Raw genomic sequence first — 17,660 nt, 5'->3', positions numbered from 1 at the left:
ATGATGGAACTTGACAAAAGCTTTGAAAAGCACTCCAAGTCTGAGATTTTCTTAAAACAATGCACAAATACTCTTGGAGGCACAGAAAAGGCTCAAAAAATTAAAACACTCACCTAAATAGAACACTGGAAAGGGGGTGGGGGGAGAAGAACAGGAGAAAAAACATCAGAAGCTTATCACCATATCGAGAGAAGGAAGATAAAAGTACGTTTCTATGGGTCAGACCAAAATATACTCGGATTTTGGCTTGTCAACTTGGAGCAAAGACCTTCCTTTGTGGACAGGTAAGTATTGTATCCAAAGGAACAGAGGCATATAGCGAATGTACAAACTGTGCATTCTGATAAGCAAGAAATGCAAAAGGAAGGACGTGCAAATTCATCTTCGACTTTTACTGATGGGCAATTCTGAATCACACATATTTCAAATAATTATATATGCTCGATCTATCTTCTAAATACAAAGAGGCTTTTCCACTTCCCTCACTATTGTATTTACAGCACAGAATTATTTAAAAAGAATTAACAGAAGTGAAGGATGAAGAAGTGTGGAATGGAATACAGTAGATCATTAATGCATTGTTTCTGTAAAAATGGGCAGTAAACCAGGAAATTATTTAGACCATAGCTACCCTTACGATTATGGAATTTATAAGCAAGCAGAATTAAAAACAATTAAAACGTAACCAGTTCTGAAAAGGTCCCAAAGCAAAACCGTAATTTCTTGCTGATATTCCACCGAACTAGTTAGAGTGATGAAGCTGTAATGAGATCTCCCCCATCTCAAATACGAAAATGTAGAAGTTGTTTGCCACCTGAACTTGTGAATGTCAGCCAAAAACACTAAGAGATCATGTGTGATATATTGAGACATCAAGGACAGGTAATCTGCCTCAGACTCAGCAAATGAGTGCCCTGTTTAAAGGCGATACATAAAGGTTCATTTACTCAAAACAGCACAGTGGTCACACTGTGCTCATAAAGACAACGAATCCTGAGAATTATAGAAGCATGTACTAGCTACTGTACCCTACAGTTTAAAAAGTAATGTAAGAACTTAGTTCTAGAAGATAAAAGCAGGAAGGGTACTACGGGGTTGTGTCTTCCTTGTTTACTCTTTTCAAGAAGTATTAGGTCCTCATATCTAAGCACATGATGTTGCCCTGGATGTACTATTTTTGCTTGGAGTATCTCCAAGAGATACCCACAAGATATAAATCTATATTATTTTTAATACAAAAGATTTGACTGCAATGATAATTAAGTTATAAGTAAGCAGAAACATCTGTCATATCGCTCATCTGGAAAACTCTTCTGCTTTCAAACTTCCAAAGTCACACGTCCTCCTCCGTCATCTCCCCTGCATCACAGGTGGTAGGCAGGCTTTTATGCCCATTAAGCCATGACCGCAGCTCCCAAGCAGCCGGGGAAGCAGCTGGGCTGTTTGCTGTCTGCACCATGCTGCAGCCTTTCATGGACTTTCAGAAGTAAACACAATCCAGCAGCAGCTGTGTTGCGGCTTAAAGGTGCTATATACCACTACCGCTTGCCACATCTAATGTACTCCTTTCCCTCAGATCTGCCGTTTCGCAGTATGAAACACATCGACCTAAAAATTAATAACAAAGAACAAAAATAAAAAGGAACGGTCATACTGTGGCCATTTGCCAAGTGGGACTATGTTGTACTGAAAATACAGTAGAAATTAAAACCTCACACTTCCAACCATTTAATCGTTAAGAGTATTTAATGGTCTTTTGAACAAGGTATTATCATGCTGCAGTAGCTGAGTTTGCACTGCCACTCTACGAGCCTTCTGCCAGTGCCCCCAGCTCTGTCTTTCACTAGCGCCACTGGAACCAACCATCTAGCTTCACTTGCACTGGCTCTTCAAACCAGCCTAGCTACCAGAAAACCTGTTCTCATAGTCTCAAACTTCCTTCTAGAGCACACTCCATCAGAAAATCACGTTGTCTGTAAATTCTGCAGAACACAACCATCAGCAAGCCAAGCCAGTGGCCAGACTACTCCAGTAAGTTATGTGCTTCTTTCATAGCTATACATGCAAGAGAGCCAAAACCAATCACCTGCTAACAATTAACATGATTGTTCTAGTATTTCTTATACATTTTTGCCATAGGAAAATGCAACCTGAGTATACCAAAGGCTTTCAAGAAAGGAAAGTTCAGCTACCAAGTCATTTGGCCTGTTCTCTGACAAATACCTCTCTGCACGCAGAGACTCTTAATAACCACCATGCTAACAGATACTGGCAAGTTAAAGGTACATACCAGGTGGAAAAGCATGTTTTATCCTACAAAATTAACTTACCACAGCAAGCCAAGACCACCACTTCATTGCTAAAATACAACTGTCTGGATAGCAGGACAGATTGTATAATAAATAAATAAGCAGGAGTTAGCTAATAAAAAGCTCTCAGAGGCTTTTGAACACTTCAAGATACTTCAGAAACATCAACCCCCCCGAAAAATATTCACAGATATTCACTGCCTGGAAAAAAAGTCTGATCCTTCTGCAGGATCACTTTGCCTTCAGAGACCGGTACAAGCCAAGTAAGAGATGAGGCTGAATGGTCTATTCATTCCGAGTTTTGAGGAAAACCTAACACCTTTCTTTTTCTAAAGAAAGCACAGATGGTGCACTCTGCGGCGCACTCTGACAGACAGAGGATATAATTTCATACTAATTTGTTCAGCAGCCCTTTCAGTTTAAATGCTTTCTGTTTTTCAGCTCATTCTCACCTTTGCTTCACCCTTCCTCTATGACAGTTCAGGCAATTGCGTAGTGAGAGATGGACTGGAAATCCAACGCATTAAAAATCCCAGGGGAAAAAGCCTGCAAGAAGTGTTTTCACCAGCTCGATCAGGGCCGGTTCTGGTTCTTCACACAGCCACACAGACAACTATGCTGGCGTAGCCCTGAGAATGACATCAGACTGCTGGGGGCTGCTTGAGCCAAATTAAGCATCCCCAACATCACCTTTTTAAACCACAACCGGAGTTGCAGTTTATCAAACTCCTTAGCTTCATTTTCACCTCCAACTGACTTCTTACCTCTGTGTGTCCATTCCAGAGCTGAACTAATTCCAGTTGCACAACCCTATGAAAGTATAACTAGCAAGCTGGAGATGGAAACACATGGTTTCTCCTCTCTAAATGCCTTTCAGTTCATCAGTTCCTTCAGTCTTTGCAGTTACATTGTCTGCTTCGGCATTTCAAACCTCTTTTTTAATGTCACCTGCCTTATGCTAGCAGTGTTGACATAGCACCTGGCTGACACTGAAGACATCACATCTCTATGAGGTAATAGCCCTAAAAAACCCCAAGTATCTACCATTCAAGATTGGAACAACACATATACTACAGGTTATACAATGAGCTGCAATGTGTATTTTCATTTGGCCGGACAGGCTTGCTTGGGAGCTGGTAACATAAGGATAGATTAAGTGTTTATTGGGGGACCACTGGCAGTCAGCTCACATGAAGTCTTCCTCAGAACTCCGCACGTCCTAGGGTTCAAGGAAGCCAAAACACACACAAAAAAACCCACTCCTGCAATTACTGTACTGTTCGGAGTAGAGCATTAAAAGACAAAATATAATTTTTCAAAAATCTAGTACCTTTAGAAAAAGTCGGTCAACTATTACACATGAGAATTTTAGTTTGAGGTGAAGATCTCAATTTTTCCCCCAGAGAAACAGTTTTATATAAACAACTCGGTAATTAAGAATGCCCACTCTTTCATTTCTCAGTATGTTAGTGCCAAAACTAAGCAACATTCCAATTATACAGTCTGATATTCAAATCAAAGTGTGACTGACTTTTCAAAGGAAGAATGGATTGAAAGCAGACAGCAAGTTAATTTATATAGGCATATGCTATAAAGATAAGTATACTAATTATAATCTTTAGAAAGATTTTCATTAAGGACAGTTTGAGTACACCTAGTAAGCAAAGAACACACCCCAGGCAAGAGTTCAAAACCAGAGCAAAAAGATGTATTTCTGTTGTAGAACATAAGAATTTAAAAAAAAAAGAAAAGAAACCACCGCATTTTACCAAATGCTTAAAGGTTTTCTGAATGAATGGAAAGCAGGCTTCTTCAGAGATCTGTACTAGGAAGTAATAAGAAAAATTATTGTGGTGAAGTAACCTCTTTCACTTGTCTCTAGCTCCTTCTCCTCCCATTCGGAACCTGCCCCGCTCTAGGACGTTACAGAACAAAGTCTGGGGAAACTTGCTAACTAGCCTTCAGCAGTAGCAAAACAGCACCACTTGTATTACAGATTTATAACGAGACTATGATGGTCCAAACCCAGGGCATTAACAAGTGACAAAACTATTCTCTAGTACTTATATTTGATGAACCACCTTCCAGCTAAGCCTTATCTTTCCTTTAAATATCTATTTCCTCATACACAGGTACCATTTTATAAGTACCTACAGCTGAGTTGATTTACTCATCACTGATGTATTTTAGCAGAGCGATAACTATGTTGCATTTTCTATATTGAAAGTAAATGCTTTCTGGTTCACTTCACAAGCATTTTTACCTGATCAAGGTAATAAAAGGGGCCAAGAATAACAAAACTATTCATTAAAATACATTCGAAGGTAAGTAGAGATAAGCCTCCTATCAATGCCAGCAGAGCCTTGGAAACAGAGTGCTGCTAACCTGGGTGCTAGGCTTGGCTCAGCGCTAGCTTGCTGGGTGACCTCGAGCAGGCTTGTGGTTTCCCTCTCTGATGTCCTTTTGTGCAGGGGAGACAGAGACAAAGCTGCAACAGTAGAGTACTACGGTTGCTTAATGAAACTACAATATCACAATCTTTAAAAAGCAAGTATCAAAAGTTAAATATATCAATACCATCTACTGCAGGATATTTATTACTTTTTTTCTGCCCAGTTCTGTCAAAATTTGTTTAAATAGCAACGTTATAGATGATGACTCTCACTTTTTGTATATAATACTAAAGAAATGAGCCTTTCTAACAAGGCTGTATTTCCACAATTATGCTCATGATTCTATGATAACACCCTGTTTCTGAAAGGCAGCAGATTTAATATAGCTACAACTTCTACTGGTAATATTTAAGACAACAATATGAACCCTCAAGAGGAAAATAAAATAACATTCCCCAAAGTTTATTAAACAAAACTTTATCCACAAAATTAACATACTTCTATGTATGTTTGCCATGCAGTTTAGACCAACTACCAAATTTTAATGGAATTTTTTGGGTTGCCCAAACTTGAATGCTTTCACCTGACACAACACTAATCCAGAAGAACCACAGAAATCAGAAACACCACACAGGCATCCCTTAAAAGGGAGTACAACTCTGAAAACTTAGCAACTCTCCCTTCACTTCCAAATACCACAACTAACACTGATGATGCTTTCAATAATCTTACGTGCAACTAAAATGGAACTGTTTCATCCACTAAACAATTAGAACTTCCTTTAGGTCAATATTTTGGCATATAAACCAGGATTAGTTAATCAGGATTAGCTATTATAGAATCTAGTAACGACAAAAAATTTCTGTAATCAATCCCACATTTAAAAGGAAAAAGAGAAAACTTACTAGCAAAAATAGAGATATTATCCAACTTCTGACAACACAGGTAATAATACCACATCATGTTACTCCTATTCTGACAGGGAGTGCTGACAGCCTGCTCCAGCAGCTTGCCAAGAGTACAGGTATAGCATAATTACTTCATTGCAGTAGAACAATTTTCTCTCAAAACAAGTTTTAGCATGATGTGAAGCACAACAGTATGAGAAGAAGCATTTGAAATCCCAACCCTACATACATGTTTTTCATTTCAGTCTCCTACAGTCTCTACACGTATTCCAATTAGGCAACCCCAGTTTTTGTTTGAGTTTTCATTTCCAAAAGATAGTAAATTATTCAATCTATGATATGAATTAAGTACATTCCCCTATCATCAGCAAGGATTTAATGAATTATCTTTGCTGTAAGGGAAAGGACAGCACATCAGTTATGCAGCTGTGTACAAAGCATGCATCTTTTCCCCATAAAGATTTGATTATTTAATAACAGGGCAACCTAAATTCCAGGGTTACTAATAATTTCAAAGTTTAACCTCAATTTTTTTCCCCCAAGATAAGACCAACAAAATAAAGAGACCCTGGAAACAAAACAATATGTTTTTTTTCTCCTCCCCATATTCCTATGAATTAAGTGTCATCTAAGGCAATATTACAACAGCTTCACTGAAGCCATTCCTATTCTTGCCTTTATATCCAGAATATCCAAAAATCTTTTCAAGAACCAATATATAACTGTTAAAGATTAGTACAAAAACAATTATGAATCTTACGTATATGTAATTCTAATAGAAAGTATTAGAATAGGCCTATTTGCGGTTGTATGACATCCTTCAGTTCTTCTTTCGCGGCTTTCACCTTCTGCAAACAACTCCAAGTAAGTCCTCAAATGCAAATTACACATATGTAAGTCTCGTAATTAGTTTCTTATTCTCTTAGCAAGGCTTTCCTGGGACTGAAGACAGATGCCACACAAAACACCAATTCTAGCTGAACTAGAAGGTACTTTTTGCAGCAAAAGTGAATATGATCCCCCTTTGTTCCTCCCATCTCCCAACACACACTTCCCTTACTTGCCCTTATTCCTTCAAAGGAATAATCTATTTTCACACAGAGAATTTTCTCAGCCATCTAATTTCCCTTCATTGAGGCTTTTCTCTCATTCAGAGTCTATCTGATTGCAACATTGAGCTCTACTTAATGCAGATATGAAAATTTTCTTTGTAATGCAATACAAAACCTTCGCAGAAAGCAGTCATCTTTACTCTAGACAATTAAGACCAATTACTGAGTATCTGAACACACTGTGCACAGCCTTAATGCCAGAAATCCTCTTCAAACGACCTCTTAAACTGATGACACATACTTGTCATTTGATGAAGGTGTAACTTTTGACTACCTCAGACAATTATTTGGTGAGTACGTCTTTCAAAATTTTCCAAAATGAGTGCCAGAAATAAGTCTTGGTTCATTTTTAATACATCTCCTAAATAGTATGGGGCAGAAACTTGTAGCATTCATAGTCTAGCTTAAAATTCCAGGAGAAAGTGCAGTTCTGTGTTGTTGTCGTCCTTCTCTTCTGGATTTGCAGGTAGCCTACAGTCTGCTCCACTAGTCAGCAGCCAGCAGGAAAATAGGGTCTGGTTGAATAGCTACTAGCTAATACAATCATTCAAACCAGAACAGAGTGAAAACACTTTGACTTTACATTTATTTAAATGTAAACGTTCCAGCATAAGAGAAAGTAAGACGATCACACGATCAGCACTGCAAATCAGGGAAAGGAAAAAAAAAAAATAGAGACACAGCGTACTTCAGACAATCTCACTGAGAAGGCAGCCATCAGTTCTGAGTCACAGAATCACAAAATCACTAAGGTTGGAAAAAACCTGTAGGATCATCAAGTCCAACCATCAACCAACAAACACCACTATGCCCATTAAACCATGTCCCACAATGCCACGTCCACACGTTCCTTGAATACCTCCAGTGATGGCGACTCCACCACCTCCCTGGGCAGCCTGTTCCAGTGTCTCACCACTCTCTCAGGAAAGACATTTTTCCTAATATCCAGCCTGAACCTTCCCTGGCGCAACTTGAGGCCATTTCCTCTTGTCCTTTGACACAAACCTGTACTGTTTTTTTAGAAGAAAACTGCCGATTGCGGTAAAGCCTTTACTCTACTCCAAGTTCAAACACCTCCATTCCGCGTTCTGAACTCCTGAGAAGGAGAAGGAGCCTGTCACTGCGTCACTTCTGCGGACCTGCTAGAGGGAGAGCCTGAACTGGACAACCTCAAACCATGCCAGCAATCCGGCAGGTGAAGATGCCAACTGCAAGCAAGATCAGTGACATTTTTCACATATATGCATGATATTTTTTTTTCCTTTCTGAAGGGCAACAGAGCCGTAAGTAACAGCTGGCTTGCAAACCAAAAGGATGCCAACAAAATCATCTTTAATATTCCTCAGAAGTCGTTCAGATTTCCGTGAACCCTTGCATAAAGTTTAAAATTCATCTACAGCTTTATGGATTTCTGAACAGTATGCTCAGCTAACATTACAACTGCCTGCCTTTTAGGAAAAAATACAACTTAAAATAACCAAGCTAATAAAAGGAATTGCCAAAATGAGAAACACAGCAGAAAATAAGGATACTGCAAGAATCAAACTTCAATTGTAAGCAATTCCAGAGTAAAAGGGAAGTTATCCATATAGGTTTTCTTTATTTTACTTGAGTTGGAGATTCTGTATACTGTTTTAGATATACTAGGAAACACAGCATTTTACATAAATTATTAGAGACAAACTGTCCTCTTCAGGTACAGATTTTTGAAGCAGTATAATCAGAATACCAACTAGGACTGCATGTGTTAGCAATTTTGAAGTCTAGCAGATAAATTGGAAGAAACAAAACTATCAATATATAATTTATCAATCTTGACATATTCGCGCAAATTCCTTTCACAACATATACCATATACCCCCAAAAACCTTTTCAAAAAAGGCTAATTTGTTTATTGGGGGTGGCCCCGCGCAGTTGCAATCCATTTCCTAAAATGCAGAGTTAATATTACAGCCTCATAGCCTGTGACCTGTTTAAGTAAATATTCAGCTATGTCAGAGATGCTGGGGAGGGGGGGGGGGGTGGATATTAACACTACAGATTCATTTCTAGCTGCACTTTTAGGAAATTATACCAACTATCGAGAAAATAAATGCATTAAAATCTTTGAGCAAGGAGTCCAATTAGTTTGTTTCTAAACTGCAAGCTACTTAGTATCCTATTTCCATTACTGAAGCAGGCATGTTCAGAAAGGTACTTGATCTTTTTTAGTTCTTACGCTGATACAGGTCAGAAAAATTAAGTAATATGTAGATCATACAGTGACAAACCTCCCAGCTGATAAAAACTTAGGAACACTCCTTGACAGTATTCTGACACAGATACATTATGAACCTTTATCTTTAAACATTGCCTGGAAATGGTAACAGGCTTACAAAGCGATTCCATATGCATAATTACGGATTTTTTTAATTTTATTTTTTTTTTTTTTACAAGCAGCAATGCAAAACTACTCATCTTCAGACACCTGCTGAAGTGATGCTGATAACATTAAGCTTTGTTTTTATTTCATCTTGACGGAAGGTAGAGCACCTATATGTCTGCGAAATAGGTAAGTGATAGCTAATCTTAAACAGCCACAGTCCTTCTTGGCTGACAGAAGTTATAGAAGAACAGTTACCTCCTCCTGTGTCGATGGTGTCCACCATTAGTTTGTGATGCAACTAATTAACACATTTTGACTTGTACCTACTACTACCAAGTCAAATCACAGGGAAGAGAAACAAAGCGACTACTGTACAATTCAGAAAACTTAGAGCTTACAACCAGTCACTATTAACCATAATTATGCAACTTAATTCATGTCCTTGTCAGACCTACATCTCAAAGTTATTAAGAACAACCTAGGTAGACTACAGCACTGCAGCCAGCAACCGGGCCATGATACTACAGTCATACTCAACCCTCATTTCATGAACCACACAAAAATCCACCTGAAAACAAAACAACCCCCCCAATCATCAGGGATTAACTGGTATTAAATTGAATGAAGCAGACAAACTCAAACTGAGGGGCCACTTCAGAGACCAATGAAGAGACTACTGGCAGAATGATTTGGAAGAATTCACAATTTGGGGTGAGCAGAGGATGGAATTCTAAGTACAGTGATTTTTAGACTCATTGCAAAGCTCAGCTCCCCTCCTCCTCCCCCCACCATTTAGGAAATTATTGAAGTAATGCAACAGAAAGAAGAGTTATTTTCATTGAGTTGTTTCCTCCTGTGGAATTACATTGATTCTAGGCTATTGTTTCAATGACATTTTGTATTATTAAAGTCACATTCAAGGAACCCCCTAAAAACTATTTTAGTTTTGTCCAAGTCTAAATAATGAGTTTTTATGAACTGAAGTGGCACCTTAGTTCAATAAAATTTGTACTACTGAAGAATGTAACAACGTAGTTGTTAGCCCACGTGTATTTTGCATAAAACAGCAAGAGAACTAGTCATTAGATGAATTACAATAATCTGTGAAATGAAAAACCCAATTAAAAAATGAGCACTGTCATGCCTGCCTGTCATTTCAGCCTCTTTAGTAGCTCAGTTTTAGCATTAGGAGGAAGACTTAAATTAAATTATGAAAAATATGTATGTGTATATACACATACACACTTGTTTGAAACGTGTATCAAACTCTTCAAGTACAGGCAACAGGAAACAACTTAAACCCCTCAAACTTGTGGTGATTACCATAAATCAGGCCTTTTCAAACTTTACATCAAATGAGTAGAAACCATCACTTTGTGTATTCCCAAATATTGGTTGGGAGATAGGTGATGAACAGTCAGAACTCGCGAAATATTTACAGTAAAGCAACCCTTAAGGAAAGAACTGAGGGATTTAGAGGAGAAAATATCCAACTGAGAGGTAGGAATGGGATACACAACTGGATTATTTCAGCTGGCAAAAAGAAACCTTATACCTCTAGCTTCCCTTTATATTTTGGCCTCGTGTACTGCATAACAGCATAAGCACCACAGAATGTATCATCCTTCTTGGTCTAGATAGCTTACTTTCAAAAGGTAAGTCTTGAAACAACTATCAGAATGAAAAGCAGCTCGATAAAGTCACCCTTTTTTGCTGTAGTTGAGACAGCGCTAGTAAGGTTATCTACAGCCTTTCTTCTATACAAGAGAAAGAAAACTGGCACAGAAGTACTATCTCTTGTTACACAGCCAATCTTTAAGGTTTAATGAGGACAAAAGAATTCTGTTTGGTTACAAGAACAAAAAAGTCTCTTGAAGTCTTTTAAAATAACACCAGGACACACACAGAGGGAGTTTTTATACGGATCAATTTGCTGTAGAGCCTATCTAGAATATATTACAGACACCACCTGAAGACTGAAAGCCATTAAGCTTTCCACCAATGTTTTAAACCCTCTATGTCATCCTGTTCTCCAAACAAATTAAATGATAGATCTGTTGTCTAAATTGTATGTGCTCATCTGAATGTTACCCCTGGATCCAAGGTCTCCAAGCTAGAAAACTCTGTATGGTAAGAACTGCCAAAGATGATGACCTGAATTCCAAAGTTCAGAGGAAAAAACCTAACATTTTCATAATAAACCAGTATTCAATGAGAAGGAAAAATACCAACACACACTAAGAACGCTGGATGTCTCTAGAAATCCTGAAAAGATTTCTAGAAAAGAAAAATCCTGATTAAGAGCTATACATTTGTTGGTCAGGTGTTTCCGTTTTGTTTCCTGAAAAAAATGCAAAGTCAGCAAGTTTCTATAGGTAATAGATAACAAGTAAACCTGTTTTCATGTTAAGAATTGCATTTACACAGATCGCAGTCAAGTTGAGAATCATTATTAAGCAGCAGCAATTAGGCAGACAAAACATCTAAATAATTAAAATGGCAGGAGGCTGAATCATGATTAGAAATAAGACTTACTGACTTTTATGCATAAACATTTGAATTTTTTCCATCTCTGTATTTGAACGCTCTTCAAAAAAAAAAAAGTTAAGAGACTCTTACCAGCTTCCTGTGAATTTAATACTTCTAAGGCATGCATCATGGCACTTGCGAAGACATTGGCATCTTCTTTACTGCCAAAATTCAGACCATACACCTGTCTAGCATCACGCCACTGGTGGAAGGTCTGTGTAGCCTGATTGTACTTCAGCCCTTTCGGAATGGCACAATTTATTACCACCTATAATCATTAAAAAAAGAAATTACTTCTGCTTAAAATTGTTATTTCATCACAAGTTTCAGCTTCATATAGATTTTATTCCCTAACAATGTGGGTTAATTCCGGTCCCACAGTCCACAAGATCACTATATTGAAGCACATAGTCATTTCAATTTTAATTTCAATGCCGCATGAAATCAGTGATGAGAATACACAAGGGGAGTAATGAGATATTTTGTATCAACTTTTGTAGCTTAAGCATTCTCATTTCAAATGATACAGTGATGTTTCGTAACAGCAATGTAGTAATATCAACAGTTCTGACTTTTAGTAGCAGAGTACTTGATGCAAATACCCATTTGGATTTCAGAAACTCACTTTTCCATTATCTTCAGAGAGAGTTACTTGTTAGAATTCTGTTTTTTTAACCAAGTTATCACCTTCTCACTGTGGCTGCTGCACCCCTTAGCTTGCCGTGCTTTCAGTGGCAGCTCATGTGGACTTCTACTATGCATCACAAGGTATTATTTGGCAAGATTGTTATGGGTCACAAAAAAGGTGATAAATTCTAGCTAGTAGGACAACCATTTATTACAAGCCATCCACTAAGAGGATCCCATTGCACTTGGATAACTATATCCTCTCACCTTTTTCCATTGAATAATAGGAGGAAAAAAAAACCAAACCAGGTTTGTTCTCAGATGAATGCACAGAGATCATTTATTCTTGGAATAAGTGTTTAACGACAAATCACACAGGAGATTATCAGTATATGCTTTAGGTGTGTGATAAATGACCGAGAACAGACCAAAAGAATTTATGAAATGCTGGGAGAGAGGTCAACAGATATAGAAGCTTTCCTCAAACAAAAAGATCAGGTCTTTAACCTCACCCCAAGTTATCACAAGGCAGAGCGTATTTCAAGTCAGAGTGCTAAGTTTGCCACTTAATCAAGATCTAATAACTTCTTCATCAAGTAAATTAAGATGTAATCCTTGTCGCTCCCTTCTCAACCTCTCAAAGTGGTAGACTATCAGCATTACCAAATGTCAGAAGGTTTTTTTTGTATTAACTGATAGAGAGAAATGAGAAATCATGCATCCAACTTTTCATAATATAGGAAGAGCTACAAACAAACCGTTGGTACCTACATAGACCACAGCTAAGAGAGTAGGGAAGAAGAAAAGTTTTAGGTTGACACTTTGCCTTAAAGAGAATCAGATGACTTCTGTGTACACCCCTAGCCTTTGTATCTGTCTGTAGGAAGGAATGGTAAATAACACACAAGGACTATCGCCTTGGACACATGTAAAGTGCTTAGTTTATGGGGGAAAAGCCATAATACAGTTTTGCTACTTCAGCTCAAATTAAAAGTAAATTTATTATTTACAGTTCCCATAATTTTACTGAAGACCTATTTCTTCAGGTTAAAAACAATCACAAAAATAGCTTAAGATTCCTATTCCAAATTTTCAGAGATTTGCTTACCTGATGATCCTGAATCTTCCTGCCCACTACTCTGAATGTGTTGTTGCCTGTGTGATGATATATATGAACTCTGCTGAATCCAGTTGATCCACCAGCTGGTACCCATTTCTTATTGGCATCATCATAGACCATTACAGCAGCTCGTGCTTGGCAGATACTCTGTTCACTGTTAAAATACAAGTATTTTAGAGTAGAACATGAAATTACTTAGGGCAAATAATCATCTTTTCTGTTAACTTTAAAAAAAATAAAACCAAACTCAAAATGTTAAAGTAATACTCCTTGCAACTTGCTGAAACATCCACCTTTCTAAATACAAAACCGCTAGCACTTTGACTTCCCTTAAAGGTGTTCATTCTGAAAAACTGTGGTCAAGACAAACAGGCCTAACTACTAATGAAAGAGATCAAGAAGAGATTTACTTCTCCTTTTTTTGCACTTTCCTCCCCTGCAGGTTCCCCCCCAATCCCCTTCTCCTCACCACCAACCATGAAGTTTAATTAAATGCCATAACCGTATACAAAGTTTTCTGCAAAGACTGGAGAACGAGGAATCTGGAGTTGCACTGGCTTCATACAGTTTATATTTTCCAGTGGCAATTACTTCTACAAGAAATCGGGATTGGAAGGCCCTTGCTCTTTTTAAAATATAGAAGAAAACACACACACACGAAGTTCAGCACAAAAAATTCACCTGCTCATAAATGAAATGCTTTTTGGTTTTGACATATTTTACAACAGTTGACACCTATATGTAACATTTTCTCCCTGAGAAAAGGTTCTAGTGATTACTGAAAAGCACAATTTCATCAGTAGCTAATCCTGATTATGGCAGTTATCTGGAAGCTAAGGTATAGCCTAAAGTTAAAGGGGAGCATATCATGAATGTTGTCATATCAGAAACACAAGAAAGCAGAATATACAATAAACACACTATTTATTAGGAGAGGAGTGGGTAATACTACGCCAGTTGTCTTTACAGGAAATGTCCAGATGCAGACAGAAAATAAAAATAGAAAGGAATGATTTCTTATCAGTAAGTCAAATTCTCTGAACATACCACTCCGGCACATCCAACATTATAGAAAGCACATGATGCCTGGCTTGCAAGGAATGTGGCCTGCCATTTAGAAAACTGAGACGGCTGAAGAGACATGCATTCTTCATGAATTACAAAAGGAGAGTAATGAAATATTTCTTCATATTTTATGAAGGAGGGAGAGGACGAGTCTCCCCCAGTCTTTCTTGGGGTTTTTGGTGGTGGTTTTATTGGTTGGTTGGTTGGTTTGGCAGGGCTGGGGGGGTGTGTTTGGGTTTTTTTTAAAAGACCATGCTGAATTTCCCAATATTGTATTTCCATCTCCCAGCGCAAGAAAATTCAGCAATGTATCCAGCTGTTTTGTTATCTTCCAATACTGACGTTTCTGAGAAAACATAGCATCAATTTCTATCACACTTTCCATGGCACTCCAACGACGAGAAAAACAGTCAACACTGGGATGCTTTTCAAGGCTAGGGGAGAAGAGAGAATACTGGGATCATGTCTCTTATGCATGCAAGAAATTCAAGATCAGTAAGGACATATATTCTTAAAACGCACGTGTTCTAGTCTCATCACCTATTCAACAACTAGATCAGAATGGGGTAACAACCTCTAATTAGACCAACCATTTTCTAGCCAGAAATTAGTTCAATATAGGTTTATACGTATATACAGTGCTTCTTTTCTAAGCATAGTTCATCTTATAGTTTACAATTTAGACCAAAAGGGCCACATCTGATCCAAGAAGAAAGAGTAGATGCAAAGAGAATAAAATGAGTTACAAGTTTCAGGTGTTTCACAGTCCCATTAAAAACATGCCACAGGTAAATAAGAAGGTTCCCTCATCTGAGAAGAGGACAATGCAAGAACCTACTGGATTTCTTTATTTTTAGAGTATTTTGGCACACAACTATGTTAAAGTTCAAACCAAGAAACATTCTGCACTGATCACAAAGTACAGAACAAACAGTAGTGTTTTTTCTAACATGCATAACAGTTATTACAGAAAACGTCTGTAACATTTCTGAACCCTAAACAAATTTTTGCTACACTTGAATTTGGATCAATCACAGGCATGATAAACCATAGGTACCAGGATCTAGATACAGATTTAGAAGCAGAGCCATGTCATTTGCAGGGTTCTTGCCAAAAAATAACTTTATCTCAATCATGTGTCAGACAGATAAAAAAACTCATTTAGATTCTATTAAAAATTGAGACTATGAGTACAAGCTAATATGTTCCAATTACAACGAAGGTAGAACCAGAGACTGATTGAGTAATGGTACAGTGATCAGAAGACTTAATTAATAGGACAGACCAAGTTAAGATGTTCTTATTCAGAGCGTTCTCACGCTTTGCCCTGCCATGGTCCTTCCACAGGCCTAAGTTTTTATAAAAGCTTTGGTTTTACGTGATTTTATTTAACATAACAAGAATAAAAACCTACTAATTTTAGAACTATTTGGCATTCAAGTGGCACAATTCATAAGTGCAAATAAGGTGACCTTGAGTAGAATGCCTATCTTTTCTTTAACAACTGTTAAACTATTTTTAGTTCCACTTCTCAGGCTATGCCTTATAACTGAAAATATTACACAAGTCTAGATCTCAAATATTTCATGCTCCATTTAAAAGAATTTTCTTAACAGCATGGGATTATTCTTAACCATATAAAGATACAAGATGATTCACATACTTTAAAAAATGACAAATACAAACAATTTCCAGTTGACCTATTCAATCATTACACAATAAGCTTTCTGCCTTCATTTCACACAAATCTTATAACTATAAAATTTTAATTTTCCAGGTCTATAATTTTCATATCCAGGTACCAATCTGAAGGTGACATACTCCCCCCCGCCAACAGTTCCCACCACCCATCACTTTGTTTATCAGACTGCAGCAGCAAGATGGAAAAATGAAGCTATCACTATCAGAAACAAACTGAACCATCACAGTGTGCTAGCCTTTTTCCAGGGTTCAATAATTGCACATTACTAGATGTAGGGGAGATGAATTCAATTTCTTTCTCTTAGTAAAAAGTTCTGCACTCTAAAGTGATTACTTTTTGTTTTAAGAAAAGCATGGAGGCAGGAGCTTTAACAAAGAAGAATATTTATGTCTGCTCTTCAATGACCATTTGATAGTTTAATATTTGAATATAGTATACTACAGCAATTAGACACCATAAGTCTCAAAAAAATTTTCACTTTTAAAAAATGACACATACCTGAACTCCACTAACCTCAAAGGGCTATACCAAATCGAAAATCCGTGCTGTTAGCTCATGACTCCATCTTTGACAAGTCTAATGAAAAGCAAGGTTTATTTCTATGATCCACCTTTTCCTAGGAAAATGCTGAGATTAACATATAGACTGTTACTAGAACCTGAGCCAGTGCACTTTGTATTCCTCTACTATATATGAACTTAAACTTCATTTCAAAGGAGCAGGAGCCAAGCGAATCAGAACAGTGTCCTTTATCATATTTCTTGCTCTTCAAGATTATTACACTTCCCTGCTGTACTTCTAACAGTAGACATGTCTTCAATGATCTCAGTATTTCTAAACGAACTCTTCACAGACCACAGGGGTTTCTGCAATACACATGTCCCTCAGACTGCAGGAACTGACCCTAAGATACTAGAAGATGACTCACTTCATTCACTGCACCAGAATCACTTTGGTCTGATCACAAAGGCTTTTGGGTTTTTTGTTTGGTTGGTTTTTTGTTCTTTTTTACAGATTATTTTAGCACTACTGGGAAATAAACAAATTGCCTACAGTCATGTTGCAAGAGAGAAGGAAAAGGGTCTTCACCTATTTGCCATATCATTAGGCCTTCAAAAGCATCCTACAGGGTTTACTTGCCTACCTACAAATTTTCCTTTCTCTGGTGTGCTGTACTGGTGTAAGGGTTCCAGAAACCATTAAACTTGGATTAGCCTGCACCTTCCCAACATGAGAGCTCACTGGGGGATGCGGGAGAATGAGCAAAGGGATCCATCTCCAGCTTCAAAGCTGCTCAAAGAACTGATTGCTAACTTATTAGGGCAGTGGGTTGGGGAACTGAAGTGACAATCTAAATATTAACAAAGAAAAATTAAGAAATTGTCTGTTCCCAAGTAAACTTACCTAACTAAGTATATGAAATTATATGCAGAAAAGGGAAAATTCATAAAAGGGAACATTCATGCAAAACAGTGCTTATCAAACCTTAAGAAACAAAGTGTACAAGCTCTCTTCCCAATATGTAAAGCT

The 17,660-nt window shown here is 37.6% G+C and overlaps 1 protein-coding gene across 4 annotated transcripts in view; it reads right to left on the bottom strand.

Moving 5' to 3' along the window:
* ENAH (ENAH actin regulator) overlaps positions 1-17,660 on the bottom strand; it is a 99,886-nt gene that overhangs the window by 38,354 nt on the left and 43,872 nt on the right. For all 4 annotated transcript variants that reach the window (XM_059830055.1, XM_059830060.1, XM_059830068.1 and 1 more), the window contains exons 2-3: positions 13,352-13,517; positions 11,707-11,884 (exon numbers count right to left, since the gene is read on the bottom strand). In XM_059830055.1, the coding sequence (XP_059686038.1) occupies positions 11,707-11,884; positions 13,352-13,517 (344 nt within the window). The remainder of the gene's footprint in view (positions 1-11,706; positions 11,885-13,351; positions 13,518-17,660) is intronic.

Source organism: Gavia stellata, chromosome 2 (genome assembly GCF_030936135.1).
Source record: "Gavia stellata isolate bGavSte3 chromosome 2, bGavSte3.hap2, whole genome shotgun sequence".
NCBI classification, from domain to species: domain Eukaryota; kingdom Metazoa; phylum Chordata; class Aves; order Gaviiformes; family Gaviidae; genus Gavia; species Gavia stellata.
This window is presented reverse-complemented; position numbering and strand designations above follow the sequence as displayed.